The sequence below is a fragment of the Eutrigla gurnardus genome (assembly GCF_963514095.1).
Source record: "Eutrigla gurnardus genome assembly, chromosome: 3".
Taxonomy (NCBI): Eukaryota; Metazoa; Chordata; class Actinopteri; order Perciformes; family Triglidae; genus Eutrigla; species Eutrigla gurnardus.
The window spans coordinates 31,683,838-31,709,364 of record NC_139917.1 but is presented as its reverse complement, the minus strand read 5'-3'; the positions used below and the strand labels follow the sequence as shown (position 1 = coordinate 31,709,364).

Here is a 25,527-nt window from a genome sequence, read left to right as displayed (position 1 = left end):
AAACATGTAATACTATTGATTATTTTAATAATAATAGTGTTATTACCCACCCCCCAAATAAATATAATCTTGATATGGCCGTGAGATCATTTATAAGTCGTGCTGTTAAAGCCTGTTTTTAACTCACGCTCATTCTTCTGCTGCGTCACACTGCCCTCTAGTGGCCGATCACGACTCCTGCGTTCACACGCTGTCGAGATATTCATCAATACCCCGCCGTGACTGTGAGCTGCTGACTCACTGCTTATCACACGTTTTGTTCCTTTGAAGCACAGATACCAGATCAGCAGAGCCGGAAGGACCGACTGGATCTGGCTGCTCTTTGTAAACAGAGACTTCAACCGAAACAAAATACACACATGCATGCATGCACTTGTGTAACCACTCATACATATTTACAAACATACATATATGCTTACTTAAACGTTATGCTAATACATACATGAAGCATGTGCATTTAAGCCTTCCTAAGCAATGCTTTTATATTTATTTATGTTTCACCTACTTGCATGTGCATTATAGTTCTGTGTTTACTTGTTTCTCTTTTGTTGTCCTCGTTTTTGTCTATTTCTATGTCATTGTAATTGTGTCATTAAATTAAAGTTTTTATTTTAATTTATCGGCCAATAAAGGTCTTTGGATCTTTTTTTTTATTTTTGTTATTCTATTTCCTATTGACCATTTGCTGAGAGTATTTGTTGTTGTGCAGTGATTTATACCATTTAGCTGCTACAGTTTCTCTGATGTATCTGTCACACGTCACATTTCAAAATATAAATATAGATAAATAATATATACACATATATATATATATATATATATATATATATATATATATGTTTAATCATTTATATATATTCGAAGTATACAAATAAATATAAAAAAGTAAAATGTATCTAAGCTCTCAGTGGCGAACTCAGGACTACGTCACAGTTACGCGGCTTCCTATTGGCTCCCCGCATTGACTCCTCGACCGCGGTCTACCCAGAGAGCCAGTGAAGGTGAACCGGCCTCGTCTTTATCTCTCTGTCCCCGCTGGAAGCACCCTCTCGCCGCCGGTCTCCTCCTCCTCTTAGCTCCGGGATCATCCGCCTTCCCCCCCTTCGAGCCATGTCCATCTTCAGCGAAGTCCCGCAGGCGCCCCCGGTGGCGGTCTTCAAGCTGTCCGCTGACTTCAGGGAGGACAGCCACACGCAGAAGGTGAATCTGGGCGTTGGAGGTACGTTGAAGAGACGGTCGCTACCCCGCTGATGCTAATGCTAATGCTAGGCTAGGTTAGCTTGCTAGCAGCCCACTAAACGCTGTGCTTCCGCCGGCCGTGTTTTTAGTTTCACGTTAGCCACCGAGCTATGGGTGTCCGCTAGCGCGGCGCCGGTGTTGTCATGCTATCAAACATCCGCAGCTCTTTCATTTGACCTTCGCTACAAGCTAGCAGCGAGCTAGGAAGCTAACGAGCTCAGGCTAGCCTAACGTTGACAGCTGTATATGAATGCTACATGCCGCTATACGACACCCCGAAAAGCACTTCCAGTACAGACGAGCTTAGTTATTCCACTTTACCACCTGTGTCCTTGAACGCATCACCAGTCACTGTTTAAATGTGGATGTCGTTTTTAATCAGAGATGATTGGTTTGGGAACTTTAAAGCAGCTTTTTATGTTAAATGTAATGTTATTTCTCAGGGACACTGCATGTTAAACACAGGGGGCAATAAGATCTAATATTTCTATTTCTATATTTCTATACATTTTATGTAAATAAATTAAAATGTTATATATATATATATATACATAATTATATTTTATAATTTATATTTATTTATTTACTGAATCATATCAGGGTTATACAACATATAAAATTAATACTCCATTCAAAACAGGATTCTACCAACTTCCATTCAATTGGCAATGTAAGGCAAAGCAGTTTCAGAAAATAAAAAAACATAACGCAAATTTAACATTATCCATTCAGAGTTAGTTTGTTTTGTTTTTTTAGTTTCAAGAGAACTGTGTTGCTGAGGAACGGATCTCAGCAACAACCGATATTTACTGTTTTTATTCTTTTCACCGTTGGGTTCGTCCAGCTGTGGTCAACCAGCCGAGCTGAATCCTGTCTGACTATTGTGCTGCACCCATGTGAAGGATGGTGTTGTTGATGATGTCATCTTTGATGATGATGTCATCTTTAATGATGATCTCGTCTTTGCTCTTCTTGTGGTTTAACACCAACTTGACATCCGTTTGAATGAACACGGTGAAATCATGGCTCACTGAATACCTAAAACTCTATTTCTCACTTATAACCTTTGTGTGTTTTCTTTCTGTCCGAGTTAAAATGACATATTGATCATTTTATTTGTTTTTAGGTCGTACGGCATGCACTCTCTCTTTACACAAAGGGCCACGATCACAAATATAACTAGGTCTTGGTATTTAAATCTTTGACGTGTGTGTAATTTCTCATCATGTCAACTAAAGAGCAAACAGACAGATTCCTTCATTATTTATTTCATTCATCTCTGACAGTTTCATGACTTCAGAAACTTTTCATTAAGTGGATCCATCAAGTCCAAGACATGTTAAGCTGTTTAAAATGAACACAACAGACTTCTAGGAAGGGTTGTAGGTATGTAGATGTAGAAGTGTTGTGAGTCTGAACGGGTGGAAGGGCGTTCATAAATGTATTTTATATTCTATTATATATATGTATATATATATATATAATGTACATATATGTATATTCTATTCTGGAAGTGAAGGTTGAAGGTTGAAGGTAAGGCGCCCTGTAGCTGGAGTTAGGTGATATGAGCACGAGTGCCACATGTCATGAGATGATTTCAGAGGATATTACATCTGTGTTCTGTACATCTTGTGTTTTGTAAGATTGGACATGACCCGTCTTTTGTCTACGGTATGATTCCTCCTCCTTAAAAGGGAGATTGCTGCTAGCCTCAGGCTCGTTCCTGCTGTCTCTGGGCTTTTGCATCAGAAGGCAGGGGTGAACATTATTTTCCTCTGCAGACAAAAATACTTTGTCGGATAAACCTTGGAGAAAAAGCTGATCCTGATTGTTGATCTTTATTGGGCAGATTATTTTTCCCACAACACCTGGCTCTATGCTTATGAAAGAAGAAAAATGGAAAAGTAAGATTAATGTTGTTTTTTTGGATCACTGTGCTTTCCAAAAAAATAAAAAATCCTGCAACATGGACTGGGACTGAGCTGCATGTTTGCACCTCGTATCCGTGTGTGCACGAACCGGTTTGGCCTGAAAACAGTAATCAGCGAATTTGAAGGCCTCGCCCGTTTGTGTGCAGTCTTGACCTTGAACTCGTCGCCACACAATCAGCTGACCCGCTTGTTTGACCTTTTAAATGTGTCTGCAGCTGTGGGGAAGGCCTGATACTTGATCCAGCTCTGCACAGCCCCCCCCCCCCCCCCCCAATCCAGTACGAGGGAGCACGAGTTCTTCAGGAGTCAAACATGTGCAACACAAACACTTACAGTAGTGAAGTCTGGCAACATAACGTGACCTTCAGAGAGTGTGCGTCTGGTTTTATCATGTTTCATTGTTGTTACATTTCAGCTGCGTGCTTTGAAATACAACAGAGAAATGGTGCAGTATGTCTGGCAAAAATATATAGTGAGAAACACGGGAAAATAATACTTAACAGCTGACTTACAGGAGATGCTTGAGTCTGATTTTACTGGAACATTTGTTCGATAACTAGAGCCACGTTGTTATTTTCCTTGTTTTCTGAATGGAGTTGTGCTGATCCAGAACCAGCTCGGAGCGGCTCCTGTCCTGCTGTAATCTTCCTTTTAACTTCATGTGTTGACTAGAAGCTAGAATACATCCTGGACCTTCATGTTCTGACTGCTGGATCCGTTCAGACCTCCAGCAGAGCTGCTCACACATCACTTAAACTCTGTCAGACTCAAAGTGCCGGTACGTCTCTTCACTGTGAAGTACTTCTTATGGTTGTGGTTTGCTTTGTGTCCCCTCCAGCTTACCGTACGGACGACTGCCAGCCCTGGGTGCTGCCGGTGGTGAAGAAGGTGGAGCGGCTGATCGTGGAGGACGGCAGCCTGAACCACGAGTACCTGCCCATCCTCGGCCTGCCCGAGTTCCGCTCCGCCTCCTCCAAGGTCGCCCTGGGAGACGACAGCGCCGCCATCAAGGACAACCGGGTGAGAGAGAGAGAGAGACACACACACACACACACACACACACACACACACTTGTGTATGGATTTCAACGTTTTCGGCTGTAGCTTGGATTCAGTTCTGGACTTTGAGAACTTGTGATGAATGTCTGTCATTGTTTTTGGCGTCTCATAGATCTGTAGATAATTTTATGAATCAAATAAACATCACATAACGGTAAATATGAAATAGTCACTTTTCCATTCCTGACTTGTGACCAGGTGTCTTCTCGTCCCGTTTCCCCTCTCAGGTGGGAGGGGTCCAGGCTCTGGGTGGCACGGGTGCGTTGAGGATCGGGGCCGAGTTCCTGCGTCGCTGGTACAACGGCGTCAACAACACCGCCACGCCCGTCTACGTGTCGGCGCCGACCTGGGGTGAGCAGACGACGGCCGTGTAGCACCGATGTGATGTAAACTCATCTGTTGCTGCCTGAAACAGTTTTTTTAATCATCTGCTGCGTGTTCCTCTTCCTCCCAGAGAACCACAACAGTGTGTTTGCTGACGCCGGCTTCAAAGACATCCGGCCCTACCACTACTGGGACGCCGCCCAGAGGGGCCTGGACCTGGCCGGGCTCCTGGACGACCTGGAGGTGGTTAATCCACTAACTTGTATTTTAACTGTAAAGTTACTTTGAGTACCATGAAAAGTGCTCTGTAGATATGATCTTTGACATTAAACATCTGGGCCAAAGCCCAGCAAGCATGCAGCTTCCCTAAATAGAGTTTGAGGCCGTGATGTCACCATTTCAACCTTCTGTCGACAGAAAGCTCCAGAACACTCCATCTTCGTCCTCCACGCCTGCGCTCACAACCCCACCGGCACCGACCCGACCCCGGACGAGTGGAAGAAGATCGCCGAGATCATGAAGGTAGCGTGGTGACCCCCCCCCCCTTTATGTAAAGGTTTGAATTCAGGTCTGTTGGTTCTGGATTTAACACAAAAATGGAACGAAATTACAACATTTCTACTCGCTAGAAGCTGTAAAAGTAGGCGTTATCAACAGGCTTTCAACTTTCTGATGGTCCTTGAACACATCACGCGTGTGACAAACGCTTCTGTCAGGAAAATCCAACAAATTAAAGCTAAAAATTGTGATTTGTCAAAATCTATTCTACATGTCTCATTTAAAATTAAGCCCAAAATAAAACCGTCTGCAGTGACCAGATCCTGTTAAAAAAAACAGTGTGACGCAATACAAATATAAGTTTTCTTAACAAAATGTGAAGTGATTTAAAGTGTTATTTTAAGAACTTTAAGGCTATTGGGATGATTATCAGGATATCTTGAATTACAGTTATTTTATTTTATTTTTTTCTATTTTACTAGCCATGATTGTGATGTTTCCATCGAGATGCAGGACTTCTACTGTAAAAATACCACAGTAATAACATGTGACAGGAGCTTAAAACAAACCCCAAACTGCTCGGTGTGCACCAGGGATTGTTGCTTTTTGGAGCTTTTTTTTTTTCAATTCTTTTGCTCAAATGTGTCCAACTGTTTCCCTCTTCCACGTCTCTTTTTTGTTTCCTCTAGAGGAGGAACTTGTTTGTGTTCTTCGACTCAGCCTATCAGGGCTTCGCCTCTGGCAGTCTGGATAAAGACGCCTGGGCCATCCGGTACTTCGTCTCCGAGGGCTTTGAGCTGTTTGTAGCTCAGTCCTTCTCCAAAAACTTCGGCCTTTACAGTGAGTTCCCCCGAAAACAGTCACACGTCGTCTGGACTGGTGCGTTAAATACTCGTCACGTGTCCTGAACTCTCTTTTGCCTGCTGCTCTTATCAGACGAGAGAGTTGGAAACCTGACCGTGGTTGCCCAGGACAACGAGAACCTGACCCGCATCCTGTCCCAGATGGAGAAGATCGTCAGGACCACCTGGTCCAACCCGCCGTCTCAGGGAGCACGCATCGTCAGCAAGACCCTCAACTGCCCCGAACTCTTCGCCGAATGGTACGTTCCGAACTCGTGGTCATTCCATCATTCTCTAATTCACTTTCCCTCTTATATTCAAACAGTTTGATCTTTGGTGTGTATTGACATCACACACACACACACACACACACACATGAAGCGTTTCAGTGTTTGAACAGAGAGTCTACCTTCTCTCACTGAAGTGCACATGAATATTTAACACGTTTCTTTTAAAATATTTAAGCAGCTTTTTGGAGGTTTTGAGGTCGTGTTTAATGTTTTTTATAACTCTCTGCTCGTCTGCGTAGGAAGGGGAACGTGAAGACCATGGCAGACCGCGTCCTGCTGATGAGGGACCAGCTGAAGTCCAAGCTGCAGGGTCTGGGCACCCCGGGGACCTGGGACCACATCACCCAGCAGATCGGCATGTTTAGTTTCACCGGCCTGAACCGTGAGTGGAGAGAACGCACACACACACACACGCACACACACACACACACACACACACACACACACACACACACACACACACACACACACACACACACACACACACACACACAGGGAAATACTGAATAAATAAAGACGTCATCATCAGTTTGTGTTGGCTAGATGAAGCGTCTCTACCAACTTCTATATATTCATATCTATAATATTTACATATATTTCTCAATGTCGAGTATTTACATTTATCAGCCAGGTTTTGTTTTACTAGTTCTCCATCTATTGTTAATCATCATCATAATTTCAACAACCAGATGAAAAGGATCTGGATCTAGCAAGACCCACGTGGGCTGGAGGAACCAGAATCAAGTATTGATCTGTGATTTAATATCAATAACCAGATGAAAAGGATGCTGAAATAACTCCATCATGATGGTGATCAGTAAAAAGTGCTGAGTCATGCTTTGTTAGGTCTGTCTGTAAGACCACAAGATAACTACTGTTAAAACGCTGGTTTTCTGAATGGAGTCTGGTTGATGGTGCTAGGCAACGCTAACATTGTAGCTGCTCCATCAACACTCCAAATAAGGTCATCTAGACATAAATACAGCAGAGACCTTGTTGTTTGGACCACAGACAGTCTCTGGTTCCTCCACATAGTCTGATCTGGTCTCTGGACTCATGTGGTCTACTATCCTAGACCCCTGTGCATGCGTGCATGAAGCATCATCAGTGTAACTTCTTGGCGCCGCCTGACCGCCACCGTGTCCTGATGTCTTGCAGCCAAACAGGTGGAGTACATGATCAAAGAGAAGCACGTGTACCTGATGGCCAGCGGGCGCATCAACATGTGCGGCCTCACCTCCAAGAACATCGACTACGTCGCCCAGTCCATCCACGATGCCGTCACCAAGGTCCAGTAGAGGGGCCGCCTCTGTCCGCCCGCTTCCTACCTCCTGCACGCCGCAGGAAGTACCGTCATGTCTGTGCCCTTGTGCTCTCCCCCCTCCCCTTGCTCGTCCTGACCTCCTGATTGGTTGAACTGTAGTCGGGATTTTGCAGTTGAACCAATGGGAGGGCCGATGCTTGTTTTTTTTCTGTTCTCATGTGAAGGTGTAAACCTTTTTTGGGAGGTGCAATGATTTCTAGGAAGACACTTGAACGCAGGCATCCACCAGAGCTCCGTACTCGGACGCCTTTTTGTCCAGGTCCCTTCATTTCAGGGCTTTTATCGCTTCTCCTCACAAACATCATGGAGCTTCTGCCATCATTAACTAGCAGGGATTCGTCCGGTAGTCGTGGACTAAACCGGCGGTTAATGTAAATAGATGTAATCACCTTTAGAGTTGTACTCCCTGGAGGATCCCTGAAGTCCAATAAGTGAATCTATGTATATTTAGTGGTTTAACGGTTCTGTCTAACGGAGGGCGTTCTGGTGTGGTCGGACCGGTGCAGCTACGTAGATCATCACCACGTTAGTTTAACCGACTTTGTGCCAATCGAACAAACTCTCTTCTGATTCTCCTGCTGTTGTTCTTTTTCCTGCCGCCCTGCAGCGCCCTCTACCTGTTACAAGAGGCCACTGCTGTTAAATCCATCATGTCGTTGTTGTTGTTTGTAAAGGCTCACATCAGCACAATAAACGGTAAAACACAGGAAGCAACCGTCTGCCTGTTTATTTACCCTCCGACCCCACGGTGTTTAAATGGGACGAGAAATCAGTTTCCTGTCAAACTTTTCAAATGAATAATATTGTCACATGCATGTCATGCTGTTGATACTCGTTAATCAATTACAGACGTGTTGTTAATTATAAGACGGACTAATTGTTAAATATAAAGTGAAGGCTGTTGAAATGTCTCCTCGGCACCAATCGGAGATGTTTGTCAGATCATCGGAGCAGAAGTTGGTGAAAGATCAGAACTGATCTGGGATCATCGGATGGATCTGCTGCAGGAAAACGAATCGACGAGGTCCTGCAGCAAGAATCGCTTGTCGTCTTTGACCTCGGAGGAGGATGCTGATTGGCCGAGCTCGGTGCTCCAATGCAGCAAAGTGACTCAGCAGGTTTGATGTATCACACCCAGGAGGGATGCTCCCCCCCCCCCCCCCCCCCCTCCCCCCTCTGCCCGTTCCAGCCAATGAGCAGAGCCTGGAAACATCCTCCCCGGTTCCACCGGGATGATTTATCTTTATGATCTTTGAACGTGACGAAATGCCTCCTCCTCTCTGTGAGATGCAACAAAAACTATCCCGACATGTCGAGAAGAAAAAACCCTCCAAAGAAACACAATGTTCTTCTTCAAAGCAGGCGACCCGCCAAAATAAAAGCCATGCAGCAGATTCGATCAGAATGAAATCTTAATTGTTTTGATTGATTATTTTGTCAAAAGCAGCTTCTGTATAGCTCATACCTGAGACTCCCATTCTTCCCTGTCTCCCTCCTCCTCCTCTCCCTCCTCCTCCTCTCCCTCCTCCTCCTCCTGTCCCTCCTCCTCCTCTCCCTCCTCCTCTCCTTCCTCCTCCTCCATCATCATACTGCAGTGCCACAAATCTGATCCGTAAACTCGGAGCCACACCCTGTTCACCATCTGTCTGATTTCTGCCTAAAGTCCGTTTTTTTCTCTCCACTATGTGGCGCTGTAACGCTTTTCTCCCGGTGATGTTGGGAAGATCCTGATCCTGTTCTAGTCCTGCTCTCTGTGGAAAGTGTCCTGAGATGACATTTTTTGTCATATGATGCTATAAATACAATTTAATTGAATAATCATCAAAATCTGCTTTAAACTCCTAAAACTAAAACATACTGGCTTCACGAACATTTTGTTGGGAAACCTTTTATTTTGCGTCACAGACTTTTTAGTGATTATTTTCCCTGTATGTTTTGAATGCGGCTCTATTTCCCCCGTCTCTACCATGATGGAGATCCAGACGTTCAGCAGAAGCTCTGATAAAGAACGAGTCAGAGGTTCATTTATAATTGAAATGGATCTGAAAAGAGGGTCAGCTCCTGATTATTATTTAAAGAGGCTCAGCCGTCACAAACGGTGAAATACAAATCTATATCTTCTCTATCCAAGTCTGAGTCTGGTCCAAATATAATCATGATATATATCTTTTAAAGGTTCGATCCCCGGGTCGGGTTCCTTCTGTGCAGAGTTTGTATGTTCTCCCCGTGTCAGCGTGGGTTCTCTCCGGGTTCCTCCCACAGTCCAAAGACCTGTCTGTCTCTACATGTCTCCCTGTGATAGACTGGTTACCTGTCTGTCTCTACATGTCGCCCTGTGATAGACTGGTTACCAGTCTGTCTCTACATGTCTCCCTGTGATAGACTGGTTACCTGTCTGTCTCTACATGTCTCCCTGTGATAGACTGGTTACCTGTCTGTCTCTACATGTCAGCCCTGTGATAGACTGGTTACCTGTCTGTCTCTACATGTCAGCCCTGTGATAGACTGGTTACCTGTCTGTCTCTACATGTCTCCCTGTGATAGACTGGTTACCTGTCTGTCTCTACATGTCTCCCTGTGATAGACTGGTTACCTGTCTGTCTCTACATGTCAGCCCTGTGATAGACTGGTTACCTGTCTGTCTCTACATGTCAGCCCTGTGATAGACTGGTTACCTGTCTGTCTCTACATGTCGGCCCTGTGATAGACTGGTTACCTGTCTGTCTCTACATGTCTCCCTGCGATAGACTGGTTACCTGTCTGTCTCTACATGTCTCCCTGTGATAGACTGGTTACCTGTCTGTCTCTACATGTCTCCCTGTGATAGACTGGTTACCTGTCTGTCTCTACATGTATCCCTGTGATAAACTGGTTACCTGTCTGTCTCTACATGTCTCCCAGTGATAGACTGGTTACCTGTCTGTCTCTACATGTCGGCCCTGTGATAGACTGGTTACCTGTCTGTCTCTACATGTCTCCCTGTGATAGACTGGTTACCTGTCTGTCTCTACATGTCGGCCCTGTGATAGACTGGTTACCTGTCTGTCTCTACATGTCTCCCTGTGATAGACTGGTTACCTGTCTGTCTCTACATGTCTCCCTGTGATAGACTGGTTACCTGTCTGTCTCTACATGTCTCCCTGTGATAGACTGGTTACCTGTCTGTCTCTACATGTCTCCCTGTGATAGACTGGTTACCTGTCTGTCTCTACATGTCAGCCCAGTGATAGACTGGTTACCTGTCTGTCTCTACATGTCTCCCTGTGATAGACTGGTTACCTGTCTGTCTCTACATGTCAGCCCAGTGATAGACTGGTTACCTGTCTGTCTCTACATGTCTCCCTGTGATAGACTGGTTACCTGTCTGTCTCTACATGTCTCCCTGTGATAGACTGGTTACCTGTCTGTCTCTACATGTCAGCCGTGTGATAGACTGGTTACCTGTCTGTCTCTACATGTCGGCCCTGTGATAGACTGGTTACCTGTCTGTCTCTACATGTCTCCCTGTGATAGACTGGTTACCTGTCTGTCTCTACATGTCTCCCTATGAGAGACTGGTTACCTGTCTGTCTCTACATGTCTCCCTGTGATAGACTGGTTACCTGTCTGTCTCTACATGTCTCCCTGTGATAGACTGGTTACCTGTCTGTCTCTACATGTCTCCCTGTGATAGACTGGTTACCTGTCTGTCTCTACATGTCGTCCCTGTGATAGACTGGTTACCTGTCTGTCTCTACATGTCTCCCTGTGATAGACTGGTTACCTGTCTGTCCCTTCATGTCTCCCTGTGATAGACTGGTTACCTGTCTGTCTCTACATGTCTCCCTGTGATAGACTGGTTACCTGTCTGTCTCTACATGTCTCCCTGTGATAGACTGGTTACCTGTCTGTCTCTACATGTCTCCCTGTGATAGACTGGTTACCTGTCTGTCTCTACATGTCTCCCTGTGATAGACTGGTTACCTGTCTGTCTCTACATGTCTCCCTGTGATAGACTGGTTACCTGTCTGTCTCTACATGTCTCCCTGTGATAGACTGGTTACCTGTCTGTCTCTACATGTCTCCCTGTGATAGACTGGTGACCTGTCTGTCTCTACATGTCAGCCCTGTGATAGACTGGTTACCTGTCTCTCTACATGTCAGCCCTGTGATAGACTGGTGACCTGTCTGTCTCTACATGTCTCCCTGTGATAGACTGGTGACCTGTCTGTCTCTACATGTCTCCCTGTGATAGACTGGTTACCTGTCTGTCTCTACATGTCTCGCTGTGATAGTCTGGTTACCTGTCTGTCTCTACATGTCTCCCTGTGATAGACTGGTTACCTGTCTGTCTCTACATGTCTCGCTGTGATAGACTGGTTACCTGTCTGTCTCTACATGTCTCCCTGTGATAGACTGCTTACCTGTCTGTCTCTACATGTCTCCCTGTGATAGACTGGTTACCTGTCTGTCTCTACATGTCTCCCTGTGATAGACTGGTTACCTGTCTGTCTCTACATGTCTCCCTGTGATAGACTGGTTACCTGTCTGTCTCTACATGTCTCCCTGTGATAGACTGGTTACCTGTCTGTCTCTACATGTCTCCCTGTGATAGACTGGTTACCTGTCTGTCTCTACATGTCTCCCTGTGATAGACTGGTTACCTGTCTGTCTCTACATGTCAGCCCTGTGATAGACTGGTTACCTGTCTGTCTCTACATGTCAGCCCTGTGATAGACTGGTTACCCGTCTGTCTCTACATGTCTCCCTGTGATAGACTGGTTACCTGTCTGTCTCTACATGTCTCCCTGTGATAGACTGGTTACCTGTCTGTCTCTACATGTCTCCCTGTGATAGACTGGTTACCTGTCTGTCTCTACATGTCTCGCTGTGATAGACTGGTTACCCGTCTGTCTCTACAGCGACCCTGAATACAAGATAAGCGGTTGATGATGGATGGACATCTTTTAAAGGAAAATAAAGGAGAGGAGAAAATGATCTGATGACTTTCAATTGCCCTTCATTTCGTCTCATATATGAGTTTCCAGAGTCTGCGGAGGCCCACGTAGGGAGGAGGTCTGGGTGGTACAGGACTTTCACCCAGGAGACTTCTGTTCAAGTCGGTGAGTACCATAGTTAGTACATTAGTGAGTATTTTTTTGTTTCAGTTTTTTTTAACGCAAAGTTACATGGATGTCTGAAAAAGTCATTGCACGCTGTCGCTTTAAGACTTCCATTCGTGATTAAGAGGCCCGAACCCAAAAACCACACAGAGAGTTCACACATTAATAACAGACAAAAATAATCATATTTGTTGTTTGTTCTAATTCAAATCTAATTACCAAGACAACAAACAATCAAACAAACCTTTCAAAATAAAAGCCTCAACACAACGTTGCCACTTTCCTTCCGTTTGCATCCATGTGAAGAAAAACAGCATCTTTGGCGTCTTCCATCCGTTTCCTGTGCATCGTTATTCTCTCATTTAAGTATAAAAACTATTCATTTTTCATTCACAGTCATTCCTTTTATACACAAGCGTTGGCGTGGAAAAACACGTGAAGGTGAGAAGCTGAAGTTTTTAATGCAAAACTGCCAGAGCTGCGAAAAAACCGTCTTAGATTCCCCAGTGACAAGTCCACGTTACGAACATTTTCAGATAAAACTCTGATAGCTGCAATCCAACGACGGTGCGTTCAGAGATGCTACGCTTAGCTTTTCACCAGCGGCTGCTCCGAAATGTCCTCCGGTGTCTTTTCTCCTTCGCGGGACTTTTTCCTCTTCTTGTGACCTGAGGAGACGACACACGCTATCCGTTAATTTATGAACTCCGTTTCAACAAAAACAACAAAGACACAACCATAATGTACTAAATGAACATCATGCTGGATTGAAGAAGACTTGAATCTAAAGACTTTCTCATAGACTTCTATACAACCAGAGAGGAGTCGCCCCCTGGTGGCCAGCAGAGAGAAGTAGGACCATTTTCTCATAGACTTCTATACAACCAGAGAGGAGTCGCCCCCTGGTGGCCAGCAGAGAGAAGTAGGACCATTTTCTCATAGACTTCTATACAACCAGAGAGGAGTCGCCCCCTGGTGGCCAGCAGAGAGAATGCAGCTTTAAGGCACTTAAGCCTTGGCTTCACTTTCCGGAGGTTCTCTGAATATTGCCTCCCTCTCTCGGCTCCGTTTTTAATTTTAATTTTTGTATTTTCTTATTTATCACGTTTATGGCTTGTAAGCTTCTGCATCTGTGGACAAAAAGCCGTTTAAGAAACTCCAGGAGAATACCAAGCAGGCAAGTCCACATCGCTAATGTACGTTTGTGTAGGAGGCGGGTTGGGGGGGGGGGGGGGGGGGGATTGTGAGCTGAAGCATTGAGTTTTGCATGTTAATTGGAAGAGAGCGAGGGCACTACAGAAGGGGGCGGAGCCACAGAGGAGGCCGGTGAATGAGCTGTGTGTGTGTGTGTGTGTGTGTGTGTGTGTGTGTGTGTGTGTGTGTGTGTGTGTGTGTGTGTGTGTGTGTGTGTGTGTGTGTGTGTGTGTGTGTGTGTGTGTGTGTGTGTGTGTGTGTCTCACTGAGTTTCAGCAGGAGTTTCTTGCCAAGTGTGTCCTCTGAGCCGCTCAGGGAAACGCTGCTGATGAAAGGAGACGTGTCCGTTTCTATGGGAACGGAGGCCATGTCTGAGGGAGAGAGAGAGACGGTTGTGACCCCCCATGATGCACAGCTCCGGTCTGTCGGAGGGATGACTCACAAAAGACGTTAACTGGTGAAACTTTTAAGCTGCTCTTAACCAGAAGTGGACGTCGTCATGGTGACGCCATCCGGTGGTTTGTGGACTACGGTTTTGAAGCTTCTAGTTCAGCATTTTGGCAGTCACCATCTTGAAGGAAGTGACCATATTTAGACTATGGAGGAGTGACAGGCGGATCTGATCCAAGCAGCACACTTACTGGATCTGGATCCATGTGGATTCTGGTGTGAAGCTGCTAACAAATTTAGCTTCATGATTCAAGATTAACTTTCCAGCTAAGTGTTAAAAGTCATCTTAGTTGCTAATTAGCATTGGTAGCGACCTGTCAATCAGCAGGTAAGCCCCACCCCCAAAAGCATCCCCTGCTTTCTGGTCTGGTGGACTCTAAATGGACCTGAAACTAGCGATTGAGACCATAAACTCATGTTTACAATGTTTACTGAGATAATACATTAAGAGAGAAGTAGGACCATTTTCTCATAGACTTCTATACAACCAGAGAGGAGTCGCCCCCTGGTGGCCAGCAGAGAGAAGTAGGACCATTTTCTCATAGACTTCTATACAACCAGAGAGGAGTCGCCCCCTGGTGGCCAGCAGGGAGAATGACAGTTTAAGACATTTCAGTGTTGGCTTCACTTCTCAGAACTGGAGGTTTCTGCCTGCTCAAGATTTTAATGAACTAAAAAAGAAAAAAATAATGTGCCTGATTCAGAAAGTGATGCTGCCATTTCTTTGTAATCATGTGACACATCCCTCCGACCAATCAGACGGCTTACTGGTTCCCAGTAGAGCGTCGTACCAGTGTGTGTGTCGGTCTCGGCTCGGTCCTCCCTGATGTGAGGGATCTCGTCCATCCTCAGGAACACCGAGTCGCTGGGACTCTTCTGGCCGTCGGACTTGCTGCCTGCAGCGGACAAACACGTCAACCAACATGTGACGGCTTCATCCAATCAAAACCCATCAAACCCACCAAAAGAGTGTAATCTTAAATCTTAAACACATTCATCCATCAAAAACATCAAATTTAAAATAATATAATAATAAATAATAATTTGTTCAATATAAGTAACATTCATAGATTTTATTATTGTATATTGCTGTTGCGGGAAAAATAGCATTACATGTACATACAACTTAAATGTTTTCTTTATTTCACTAACCATAAATATTAAATATTATTATACCACCGAAATGGTGGTATAATAATATTTATTTGACTGCTGAAGTCATGTTTTATTATTCTTTTAACACGTTCAGCTCAGCATCAAGTTAAAAGACGATCCTGATAATCGATGTTAACACGATCGCTTCATGCAGCACTCTGAACGCAGCATCAATATTCATGTTTATGTTCTGCCTCCCAGCGGTGTGTTCAAAGACAGATTACCGACTCAGCAGAATTACACAGACGTGAGCCTCTGCATCGAGTTACAGTCCTACACGGGAATCCAACTTGTATAATAATAATATTTAATCTGCAACTGAATGAAATATGTCTAAAGTAATTAATTTAATAACACGACGAATCAGCTCTTTAGTTCTTCCCCCACAATGCAACACTCGCAGCTCTCCGACCAACCTGTCAACCAAACTGCTTCTTGTCCTGATCCAGTAACAGACTTCCGGTCTCATTCTTATTCATTTTCAGTTATTTCTCTGAATTTAAAAACATTTATTTAAAAAAATGTGAATAGATCTCTTTGCAGTTTGTACGAGTTATTTTTTGGTTGAGTACAGTGTGGTCACTTCCTGTCCGTGTGGCGCGGGGGTACTTACGGACGATGCAGTTCTTCTCGTTGAGCAGCGAGGTGCTGTGGGGGACGCTGGCCTGCTGTCCTCGGGTCCGGGCGGAGCTGGGCCGGCCGGTCTCCCTTGGGGGGGGCATGAGGGTGCTGGTGTGGTGCTCTGGGGGCATCAGCGTGGCGCCGGGGTCCGCGGGCTCCGGTGTCGGGGCGTTGCCTTCCGCCAGACGGGCGTCAGCATCGGGCGTCTGAGGAGAGCTGTCCATGCGGGTGGCTGTCACAGCGTTCTGGTAGTGGCTTCGGGTGATCTGGCACACCGAACAGAGTATTATGGGTAATTAAGAATATGCACAACACGTTATACTGTTAAACTGTTAAAAGTTAAGATGAAATAAAAAAAAAAACTTTTAGATCACATCTCCAGTCATATTTACTTTTTAAACTTTTATATCAAAATCCAAGTACTTTGTTCGGTCAGCACCAACTAGGCTGCAAGCTTCGATTCTGAGAAGTGAAGCCAATGCTGAAGTGCCTTAAAGCTCCAACCTCCCTGCTGGCCACCAGGGGGCGACTGCTCTCTGGTTGTATAGAAGTCTATGAGAAATGGTCCTACTTCTCTCTGCTGGCCACCAGGGGGCGACTCCTCTCTGGTTGTATAGAAGTCTATGAGAAAATGGTCCTACTTCTCTCTGCTGGCCACCAGGGGGCGACTCCTCTCTGGTTGTATAGAAGTCTATGAGAAAATGGTCCTACTTCTCTCTGCTGGCCACCAGGGGGCGACTCCTCTCTGGTTGTATAGAAGTCTATGAGAAAATGGTCCTACTTCTCTCTGCTGGCCACCAGGGGGCGACTCCTCTCTGGTTGTATAGAAGTCTATGAGAAAATGGTCCTACTTCTCTCTGCTGGCCACCAGGGGGCGACTCCTCTCTGGTTGTATAGAAGTCTATGAGAAAATGGTCCTACTTCTCTCTGCTGGCCACCAGGGGGCGACTCCTCTCTGGTTGTATAGAAGTCTATGAGAAAATGGTCCTACTTCTCTCTTGATGTATTATCTCAGTAAACATCGTAAACATGAGTTTATGGTCTCAATCTCTAGTTTCAAGTCTTCTTCAATCCAGCATGATGTTCATTTAGTACATTATGGTCCATTTAGAGTCCACCAGACCAGAAAGCAGGGGATGCTTTAGGGGGCGGGGCTTACCTGCTGATTGACAGGTCTCTACCATGCTACCAATGCTAGTTAGCTACTAAGATGACTTTAACACTTAAATGTAAATGACCTTGAATTATGAAGCTAACTTTGTTAGCAGCTTTACACCAGAATCCACATGGATCCAGATCAGTAAGGTTAAATCACCTTGATGATCTGCAGATGTGTGAGCTGTCTGACGGAGTAGTCCGGCAGGTAGACGTTCCCCCCTCCGTTCAGTTGGTTGGTGCTCCCTCCGTAGAGCATGGGCTCGGAGCGGTCCAACCCACTGCTGCGAGAGGGGGATCTTTGGACTGCAGGAGGAAAACACACCTTTTAGAAATCATCAGTCTTTGCCCCTTTGTTGATGTGAGGCGGGCCGAGTCATCGCAAATATCATCCCGAGTGACTTGAAGAAGCTGTCTAGCTCTCTATCGCGGTAGAGACGTGAAGAAAAGAGCCGGATTTAAAATAATACCGGATATCGCAAATTTGCGACTTTATAAAGTTGCGGAATTAACGTGTGGCGCCTCGTTAAGGTCTTAAGGGGGATGGTGATGGTGATGATGATGATGAGGAGTGTGTATTTGTACCTGTGGGCATGATAGAAGGAACCCCAAAGTAAGAAAAAGCTCCGTTCTCAAACTTCAGCGACTCCTTGCCGAACTCCACCTCAACTCGACCCTGAAGAAACACACAAACGCCACGTTTGGTTGTTGTTGTTGTTGTGGTGGTGGTGGTGGTGGTGGTGGTGTGTATGCTATTGGTACCTGCAGGACCAGGATGAAGTGGTCCGCTGGTTTGTTGCGCTGGAACAGGAAGTGCTGCGGCGCTCGCTTGTTCTTCTCGTCAAACTTGAGCTCCTGGACGACGCTGGGGTGTTTGAGGAGACGCAACAGGATCTTCTCTGAGATGTGAGCCGGTTTGAAGGGCTCCACCTCTGATGGAGGGAGGAGGAGGAGCAGGAGGAGCAGGAGGAGGAAAGGGAGAGGAATAGAGGAGGAGAGGGAGAGGAAGAAGAGAGTTCAGTTAAAGTTCCAGTGTGGAACTTTTAACTGTTTATGAAAGAATGTGACGTCGTACCTGTGGACAGGAAGCGGGGCGTACCTGTGGACAGGAAGCGGGGCATACCTGTGGACAGGAAGCGGGGCGTACCTGTGGACAGGAAGCGGCGCGTACCTGTGGACAGGAAGCGGGGCATACCTGTGGACGGTAAGCGGGGCATACCTGTGGACAGGAAGCGGGGCATACCTGTGGACAGGAAGCGGCGCGTACCTGTGGACAGGAAGCGGCGCGTACCTGTGGACAGGAAGCGGCGCGTACCTGTGGACGGTAAGCGGCGCGTACCTGTGGACAGGAAGCGGGGTGTACCTGTGGACAGGAAGTGCTACCTGTGGACGGTAAGCGGCGCGTACCTGTGGACAGGAAGTGCTACCTGTGGACGGTAAGCGGCGCGTACCTGTGGACAGGAAGCGGTGCGTGGCCAGGAGCAGCTGAGGGGAAATGTTCACTCTCATCTCGTTCTCCGACAGCTTGAAGATGGAGAAGTCCTGCTGCTTCCTCTCGTGGTGAGAAACGCGGCGCTTCGTCCGGTTATCAGCTGATAGACAGAGACACACAGGATGAGGTCATTACGGCGTCTAAACTCCCAGACGCCTCCAAAGAAGCATACGTACTGTAGAGGTCTGTCTCGTCGAGGATCTCCGACTTGATGATCTCCTCGATGACGTCCTCCAGGGTGACGATGCCCATCACCTCGTAGAACGGGTCGCCCTCGCCCTCGTTGTTCACCCGCTGCACGATGGCGAGGTGGGACTTCCCTGGAGGGAAACCAGGATTAGTGGATGATGAGTCAGCGTTTTTGTCTTGTGAACTAGCTGCGTTCCCAGGATGCCGTTGGTTAGACTTTATACTTGGGATTAGATGTGAGCGAGTCACACGCGTGAGTCACACTGTGTGGGAGCCCGGGGTTCGATGCCCGCCGAGCGGAGGAGGAAGTGGGCGCAACAGAAACACAAACACGATCCATCACATGGATTCACGGCACAACTCTGCTGTTTGTTTCTGCAGGTAAAATCTCTGGGCGTTTCCATGACAACCAGAGTAATTAATAACCCAAAGGATGCTGGTCGAAAAGCCTCAACAGCTAACGAGCCTCCGCATAGTATATATACACAGAAATACAATACATATAAGTATATGTATGCAGAAATATAATATATAGAAATATACATACACAGAAATATAGTATATAGAAGTTTATGCAGAAATATAGTAGGCTTATATAAAATATCTAATAGATATCCAGTCATATAGTATATAAAGTAAATTTACAGAAATCAGAGAGAATCCTCAACAATCTGGCTTGAAATCAACTTCCTCACTGAGTTTCTCTGCTTCTACACTCTCTGCCTGCCAAATACTACCACACACACACACACACACACACACACACACACACACACACATCAATGTACACACTGACTCCCAACAGCACACAGTCCTGACCGAGCTGCATTCAGCTAACTAGGTCAGCGTTCAAACACTTCTTCTTCCTCTCGATGCTGCGTTTTTATGAATCACGCCTGGTGTTTCCTCCTCTCACGTCTTTCTACTTTCACTATCTCTTCCTCTGATCATCTTCAGTTTTTAAGCCTTTAAACGGCTTCAAAGTGTCGCTGCAACATGAAAGAGTCAAACGTAGATGAGCCTCCATCGTTTTAGTCAGCGGATGTCGGGATTGAAACATTCTCGGTGGACAGTTGAAGCTTTACTGAAACAGCTCAGGTGTGATCAATAACATTAATGATGGCTCAGGTCTATTTAAGTGTCCCAGTAGCCGGACTCAGGGGCCCCAGTAGCCGGACTCTGGGGACCCTGGCATATCTGTTACCAGTTTAGCATTAGCGCATGGTGGAATTAGCAATCCGCTAGTTGGCTAGCTAGCTAATTCCACCGTGCTCGTAAACTGAACTGAGTTGACGTTCCTCCTGCGTTGGCAGCTCCACTGACTGCAGCTCATTTTTGCTGCTGGACGTTGGATGAAAACCCACCAACGTTACAACCGAACTCTGAGGCAACGAGCGACAAGTCCCGTTGAAGAAGTGGATCCTTTGTGCCGGTCCTTCAGGACTCTGCTGGACTCGGTAAATCCACTTCAACAAGGCGTTGTTGCAGAGATTTTAACATTTTTAAAGGTTACTGAATGGATGCTGGTTCGTAAACTCAAACACTATAAATGACCCTTTCCTTGTGTGTGCAGGATGAGAGCTGAAACACTAGTGACACGGATGGAAAGAACAGATGGAGACGCACTGAAAGATGCAGCACGCTGAATGTTTCATGCTCCACCCGCCTGGAGGACGAGTCAAACCCGAGTTGGGTGGGGAAAGTAAGAGGTGGGGGGTTCTTGCATTTTGAGGGGCCCTATGCCCTAACGACGATGGTCCGTGGAGATCATCAATCTGTTCTACTTTAAGAGGAAAACAGCGTATATTTGTGAAAACCTCTCAAACTCAAATAAAACAAGTTGATCCGAGCGAATTAAACTACAGGAAATGATAATGAAGGTAGAAACAATGAGGCACCTTTGTGTCAATAAATGCAACAGATGCATGTAAAAAAAACAAAAAAACGTGGGCGCTTATAGCAAGAAACGGCTCTGGGTGGGGTCAGTCAAAGGGGAGCAGTGTAGCATTGACGCATGGTGGAGTTAGTGAGTGAGCTAGCTCTGCTAGTTAGCTGGCTAGCTTGTTGATTCCAGCATGCTTTAATGCTACACTGGTTACAGAATATGAGCCGACACAGTTGTCTGATAGTTTAGTATCAACCACCGTTAAATCAAGTCCCACCGTCCTTACGACAAGAAAAAGAAAGAAAGAAAAAACAGAGCCGAGAGAGGGGGCAATATTCAGACAAAAAAGTGGCAAATTTGCGAGTTTATTACGATGCTAACATTTATGCTAGCTAACGTCCCATGAATTTGTTTCTAATGAATCCATCCCAACGTGTGACAACGCCTCGTTAAGGTCCTTAGGGTGATGATGTTGATGCTTATTGTTGGTTTTATTTATATGAGGCCAAACCATCATCTTATGGTGCGCTTGGGCTAAGATGCTAACTTTCATTGTTGTCATAGCAACGGCAAACATCCAGTGTTAGCAGAATCAAGCAACTTGTTTATGTCAGCTATTTATTTTTATAAAGTGGCAAATTTGCCCGTTTTTTCTCTGAATCTTGCCCCCCTCTCTCGGCTCCGTTTCTTTTTTCCTACGGTGACCCCGATACGCCTTCATAGGCGTCGTCTTCTTTTGTTGATATTTAGAAAATCTGGTTCAATCTGGAAGCATATTTGCGGTTTCGCTACATTTAAACTCTTCTAATCTGGATCGTGAAGCTGTTTCTCGTTGTTGAAACACAAACGTGGTCCAGGTTCGAGGTCCCTGGCTGAGGGTCCAGACTCTGGTCCTGACCCCATTTAGCTCCCCGTCCATCCAACAAAGCTTTCCCCTTCCTTGGCACTGCCGAGGCTCGCCATGCCGGCACACCGCCGCCGTTCAGAGCTGGAAATGTGTCACTTGGGCATTTTTTCTGGGCCGGAGGGATCCCTCTGTGGTCTCACCAGACCGGCAGAGGGATCACTCTGTGGTCTCACCAGACCGGCAGTCTCCCCTACACCTCAGTGTCTTTTTAAATGGGGAGAAATACCTGACGTACCGACGGCATCAGAGGTCTAACCCCTGACCCCTGACCCAAGATGTCGTGTGTTTGCTCCCCTCACTCCCTCCCTTTAAAATGATCTCGCTCTTTAAACTACATCACCCATAATGCAGTGTGAGGTTGGATGTGTTCCTGAGTAGAAGCGGGTCAGATGAGTCTCCAGCCTCGGCTGAGGAGACCAGCGGAGGTCACGGAGGTCACGGAGGTCACGGAGGTCGATTTAACCTGATATGTATTCACTTTAACGTCTTATTATAATTCTAAACAATGCAAATCCAAACAACGGGAAATATTAGCTCATCTGGACCGGAGTCACGTTAACATGCTGCTCAGCTGTGTTTTTTACCCAGACTTCTCTGGGGCAGCATCCACTGCTGCAAGAGTCCCGTTGAAAGGAAGGGAACGTTTTCCTGCCGCAGTGTGACCGGTTTGTTATCCTCCAGCCTGTCTCTCTCTTTACCTCCCTGTCTCTCTCTCTCTTTCCCTCCCTGTCTCTCTTTACCTGCCTGTCTCTCTCTTTCCCTCCCTGTCTCTCTTTACCTGCCTGTCTCTCTCTTTCCCTCCCTGTCTCTCTTTACCTGCCTGTCTCTCTCTCTTTCCCTCCCTGTCTCACCACAAACCCAACAGAGAACGCTGACTCTGCAGGGAGGCAGCGAGGCCTGTGATTGGCCGGTGAGGACCCCACCCTTTTTATACTCGTCAATAAAGCAGCTGACTCCAGAACAGCTCTGCAGACTGGGGGTCAGACTGTAGATGGAGGTTAAACAACGCTGCTCAAGGGAATCGAACCAGCGACTTATCTGTTACCAGGCTGAACATATACTCACTATATAATCAAGCAAAACCTATTAAATAATAATCATATATGATATGATTTCTATATATAATTCATGTTTAATATATATATATATAAATAGTATATATATATATATATATATATATATATATATATATACACACACTAGCAATTCTATTAGTTTTCCTCTGACTTCTAATTCTGTATGAAACGCGCGCGCACACGCACACGCACGCGCACACGCACGCCCCTCACCTTTCTTGAACTCCTCCAGCATGGCGTCCAGCTTGGTGTCGTTGAAGACGCAGTGCAGCGGGTGCTTGTAGAACTGGGTGATGGTCTTCAGCGGGGTGCAGTCGTCCGGGTCCACGAACGCCAGGTCCTTGACGAACAGGATGTCCACGATGTTGGAGCGCTCGTTCTCGAACACGGGTATGCGCGTGTACCCGCTCTGCATCATGTCCGACATGGTGTTGAAGTCCAGGACCACGTCCGAGGCCAGCATGAAGCAGTCCGTCAGCGGCGTCAGGACGTCCTCCACGGTCTTGGTGCGCAGCTCCAGCGCGCCCTGGATGATGTTCAGCTCCTCCTTGACCAGGTCGTGGTACGGGTCCGTGACGCGCAGCATCTCCAGGAGCTTCTCCCGCGTGTAGAAGTTGGAGATCTCCTGGTTCAGGATGAGGTCCAGCAGCTTGCTGATGGGGTACGACACCGGGAAGGAGAGCACCATCAGCAGCCGCGTCACCCAGATGGTCTTAGAGGCGATGGCCAGGCCGTGACGCGACGCCACCGAGTGCGGGAGGATCTCCCCGATGAAGAAGATGCCGAAGGCGCAGATGGCCGTGGAGAGCCAGGTCATGCCCAGGATCTGGCACATCCAGACCGCCAGCGAGGCGTTGATGATCGCGGTGCCCAGCAGCAGCGTGCAGAGCACGTAGTTGCCGTGGCGACGCACCGACTCGATCCTCCGCGCGTAGTTCTGCTCCTTCACGGTGCCGCTGTTCTGGAGGACCTGCAGCTCCACCGGGTCCAGCGCCAGCAGGCTCAGGTTCAGCCCGCTGAACAGCGCCGAGAGCCCGAGCAGCAGGACGGACACCAGCACCTGCAGCCAGAGCTCCGGGGCGGCCGAGCGCTCCGCCACGGCCACCCAGAAGTCCCGGGTCCGGTAGTGCTCCCACTTGGAGCCGTCGAAGGCGCACATGGAGTAGTACTTGATCTTCTCGCCCCTCCGCAGGTCTTTGGCCAGCAGCTCCACCAGCACCGAGTTCTGACTGGACGCGGACTTGAAGGAGCCCAGGACCTCGATGTCCGACGTCCTGGCGGTCTTGTCCATGCACATGTTCCGCTTCGGGTGGACCTGCCCCTCTCTGCCGGGACTCGGCTCCTCGATGAAGGCGATCCAGGGCGCGGCGTTGTTGGCGCGCGTCGCCGCGGTGCGGTTGAGCCTTTGCGGGGAGGTGGAGTAATAAACCCGCAGCATGAAGCGGGTCCCCTCGGTGGCTTTCAGCACCCCGTCCGCCACGGACAGCTCCGCGTCGGTCTCCTCCGGCCGGAAGCCGAGCAAGCCGCGCGCCGGGGCGGGGAGCAGCGCGCAGGCGGCCAGGGAGAGCAGCAGCAGGCGGCGGTGGGGAGGAGGGGAGAGGAGCGGGGCCCCGCGGCCGGAGAGCCGGGGTCCGGGTCGGTACCGCGCGGCCGCATCCTCCGCAGCCATGATGCGGTGTGAGACGCTCCTTCAGCCGGAGCTGCGGGGTCACGTGGCGCTGCGTGGTTCCGGTCCATGTGGGGTAAAAAGGAGGGACCAGAATCCTCCGCTAATTGTGATGTGTGAGAGAGAGAGAGAGAGAGAGAGAGAGAGAGAGAGAGAGAGAGAGAGAGAGAGAGAGAGAGAGAGAGAGAGAGTCGCGCGCTCCACTGTACCATGACGTAACTTTCCAAAAATAGCCTCGAGCAAGGCAAGAAAAAAAGACTGCTGTTTACATGTTTTATCTGTTGAGTTGAGTCGCGGAATTCCGGTTAATTTAATTTATCATTAACTATAAGCCATTATATTACTCAGATAATAATAATAATAATAATAATAATAATAATAATAGGCTAATAATAATAATAGATTCAATAGATCGTTTTTCCACATGTATGATAACAGTTTATATGTTGTAATAACCCCTAATAGATGAGTTATTATAGGTTCATCCTCCTCCAGGTCACTTTAATCAAGAAGACCCCTTCAGTTGATGGGTATAAAATAATAATAATATAAGACAATAATAAAAGTACACGTACTTGTGTTCAACAAGAATGGTAAAAGTAAAGGAACACGTGGGCTACTTGTGTCAAATATGTAAACGTAGAAGTACTGATTCAACTTCTTTATAAGTGTAAAGTACAGCCTCTGAAATGTACTCATTGTATAAAGTAAGACTAACTGAATCTCACGTTATATTAATAAGAAAATTAATAATCTATAATTCTCCTCAAAAAGTAAAGTAACAAGCTCGTGGTTATGTAGTTTATATGTTGTCATGGTGATACAGTGAAGCTTTAACATGCAGATGAGACGTTCAGCCCCCCGACGTCTGTGCAATTAAAAGATTGTCCACATGGGGGCAGCAGCGTGACGTCTATGAGAGGACCGTCTCACCCACAGACCGAGTCTGCTCTGGACCTGAATACAGGTCCTCGGTTCAGGTCCCCGACTTCAAAGACAAACCAGCATGTGTCCAAATCCTTCATCCTATATATATTTATATATATATATATATATATATATATATATATATATTGGTTGGTGAGCCCTTACTGCTGCTGGGCGGAGCGTCGGCTCACTTTGCTGAAGT

The 25,527-nt window shown here is 46.8% G+C and overlaps 2 protein-coding genes across 2 annotated transcripts; one reads left to right on the top strand and one right to left on the bottom strand.

Moving 5' to 3' along the window:
- Nucleotides 1-985: 985 nt before the first annotated feature.
- Nucleotides 986-8,212, top strand: LOC311011247 (aspartate aminotransferase, cytoplasmic-like). The gene is made up of 9 exons (XM_084006080.1): nt 986-1,219; nt 4,009-4,190; nt 4,456-4,579; nt 4,683-4,795; nt 4,970-5,074; nt 5,740-5,890; nt 5,987-6,152; nt 6,422-6,564; nt 7,341-8,212. Exons 1-9 carry the CDS (start codon nt 1,111-1,113, stop codon nt 7,478-7,480), a joined length of 1,233 nt encoding a protein of 410 aa, XP_083862206.1. The 5' UTR covers nt 986-1,110; the 3' UTR covers nt 7,481-8,212.
- Nucleotides 8,213-12,667: 4,455 nt separating this feature from the next.
- On the bottom strand, nt 12,668-25,423 carry LOC311011581 (metal transporter CNNM4-like; the record flags this gene model as incomplete). The annotated part of the gene is given in 12 exon segments (XM_084006615.1): nt 12,668-13,276; nt 14,069-14,173; nt 15,044-15,148; nt 16,021-16,294; nt 17,344-17,489; nt 17,769-17,859; nt 17,946-18,115; nt 18,635-18,775; nt 18,852-18,995; nt 22,946-24,421; nt 24,424-24,501; nt 25,336-25,423. Coding segments are annotated over 12 exon segments (2,898 nt in total). The 3' UTR covers nt 12,668-13,196.
- Between the last annotated feature and the right edge of the window lie 104 nt (nt 25,424-25,527).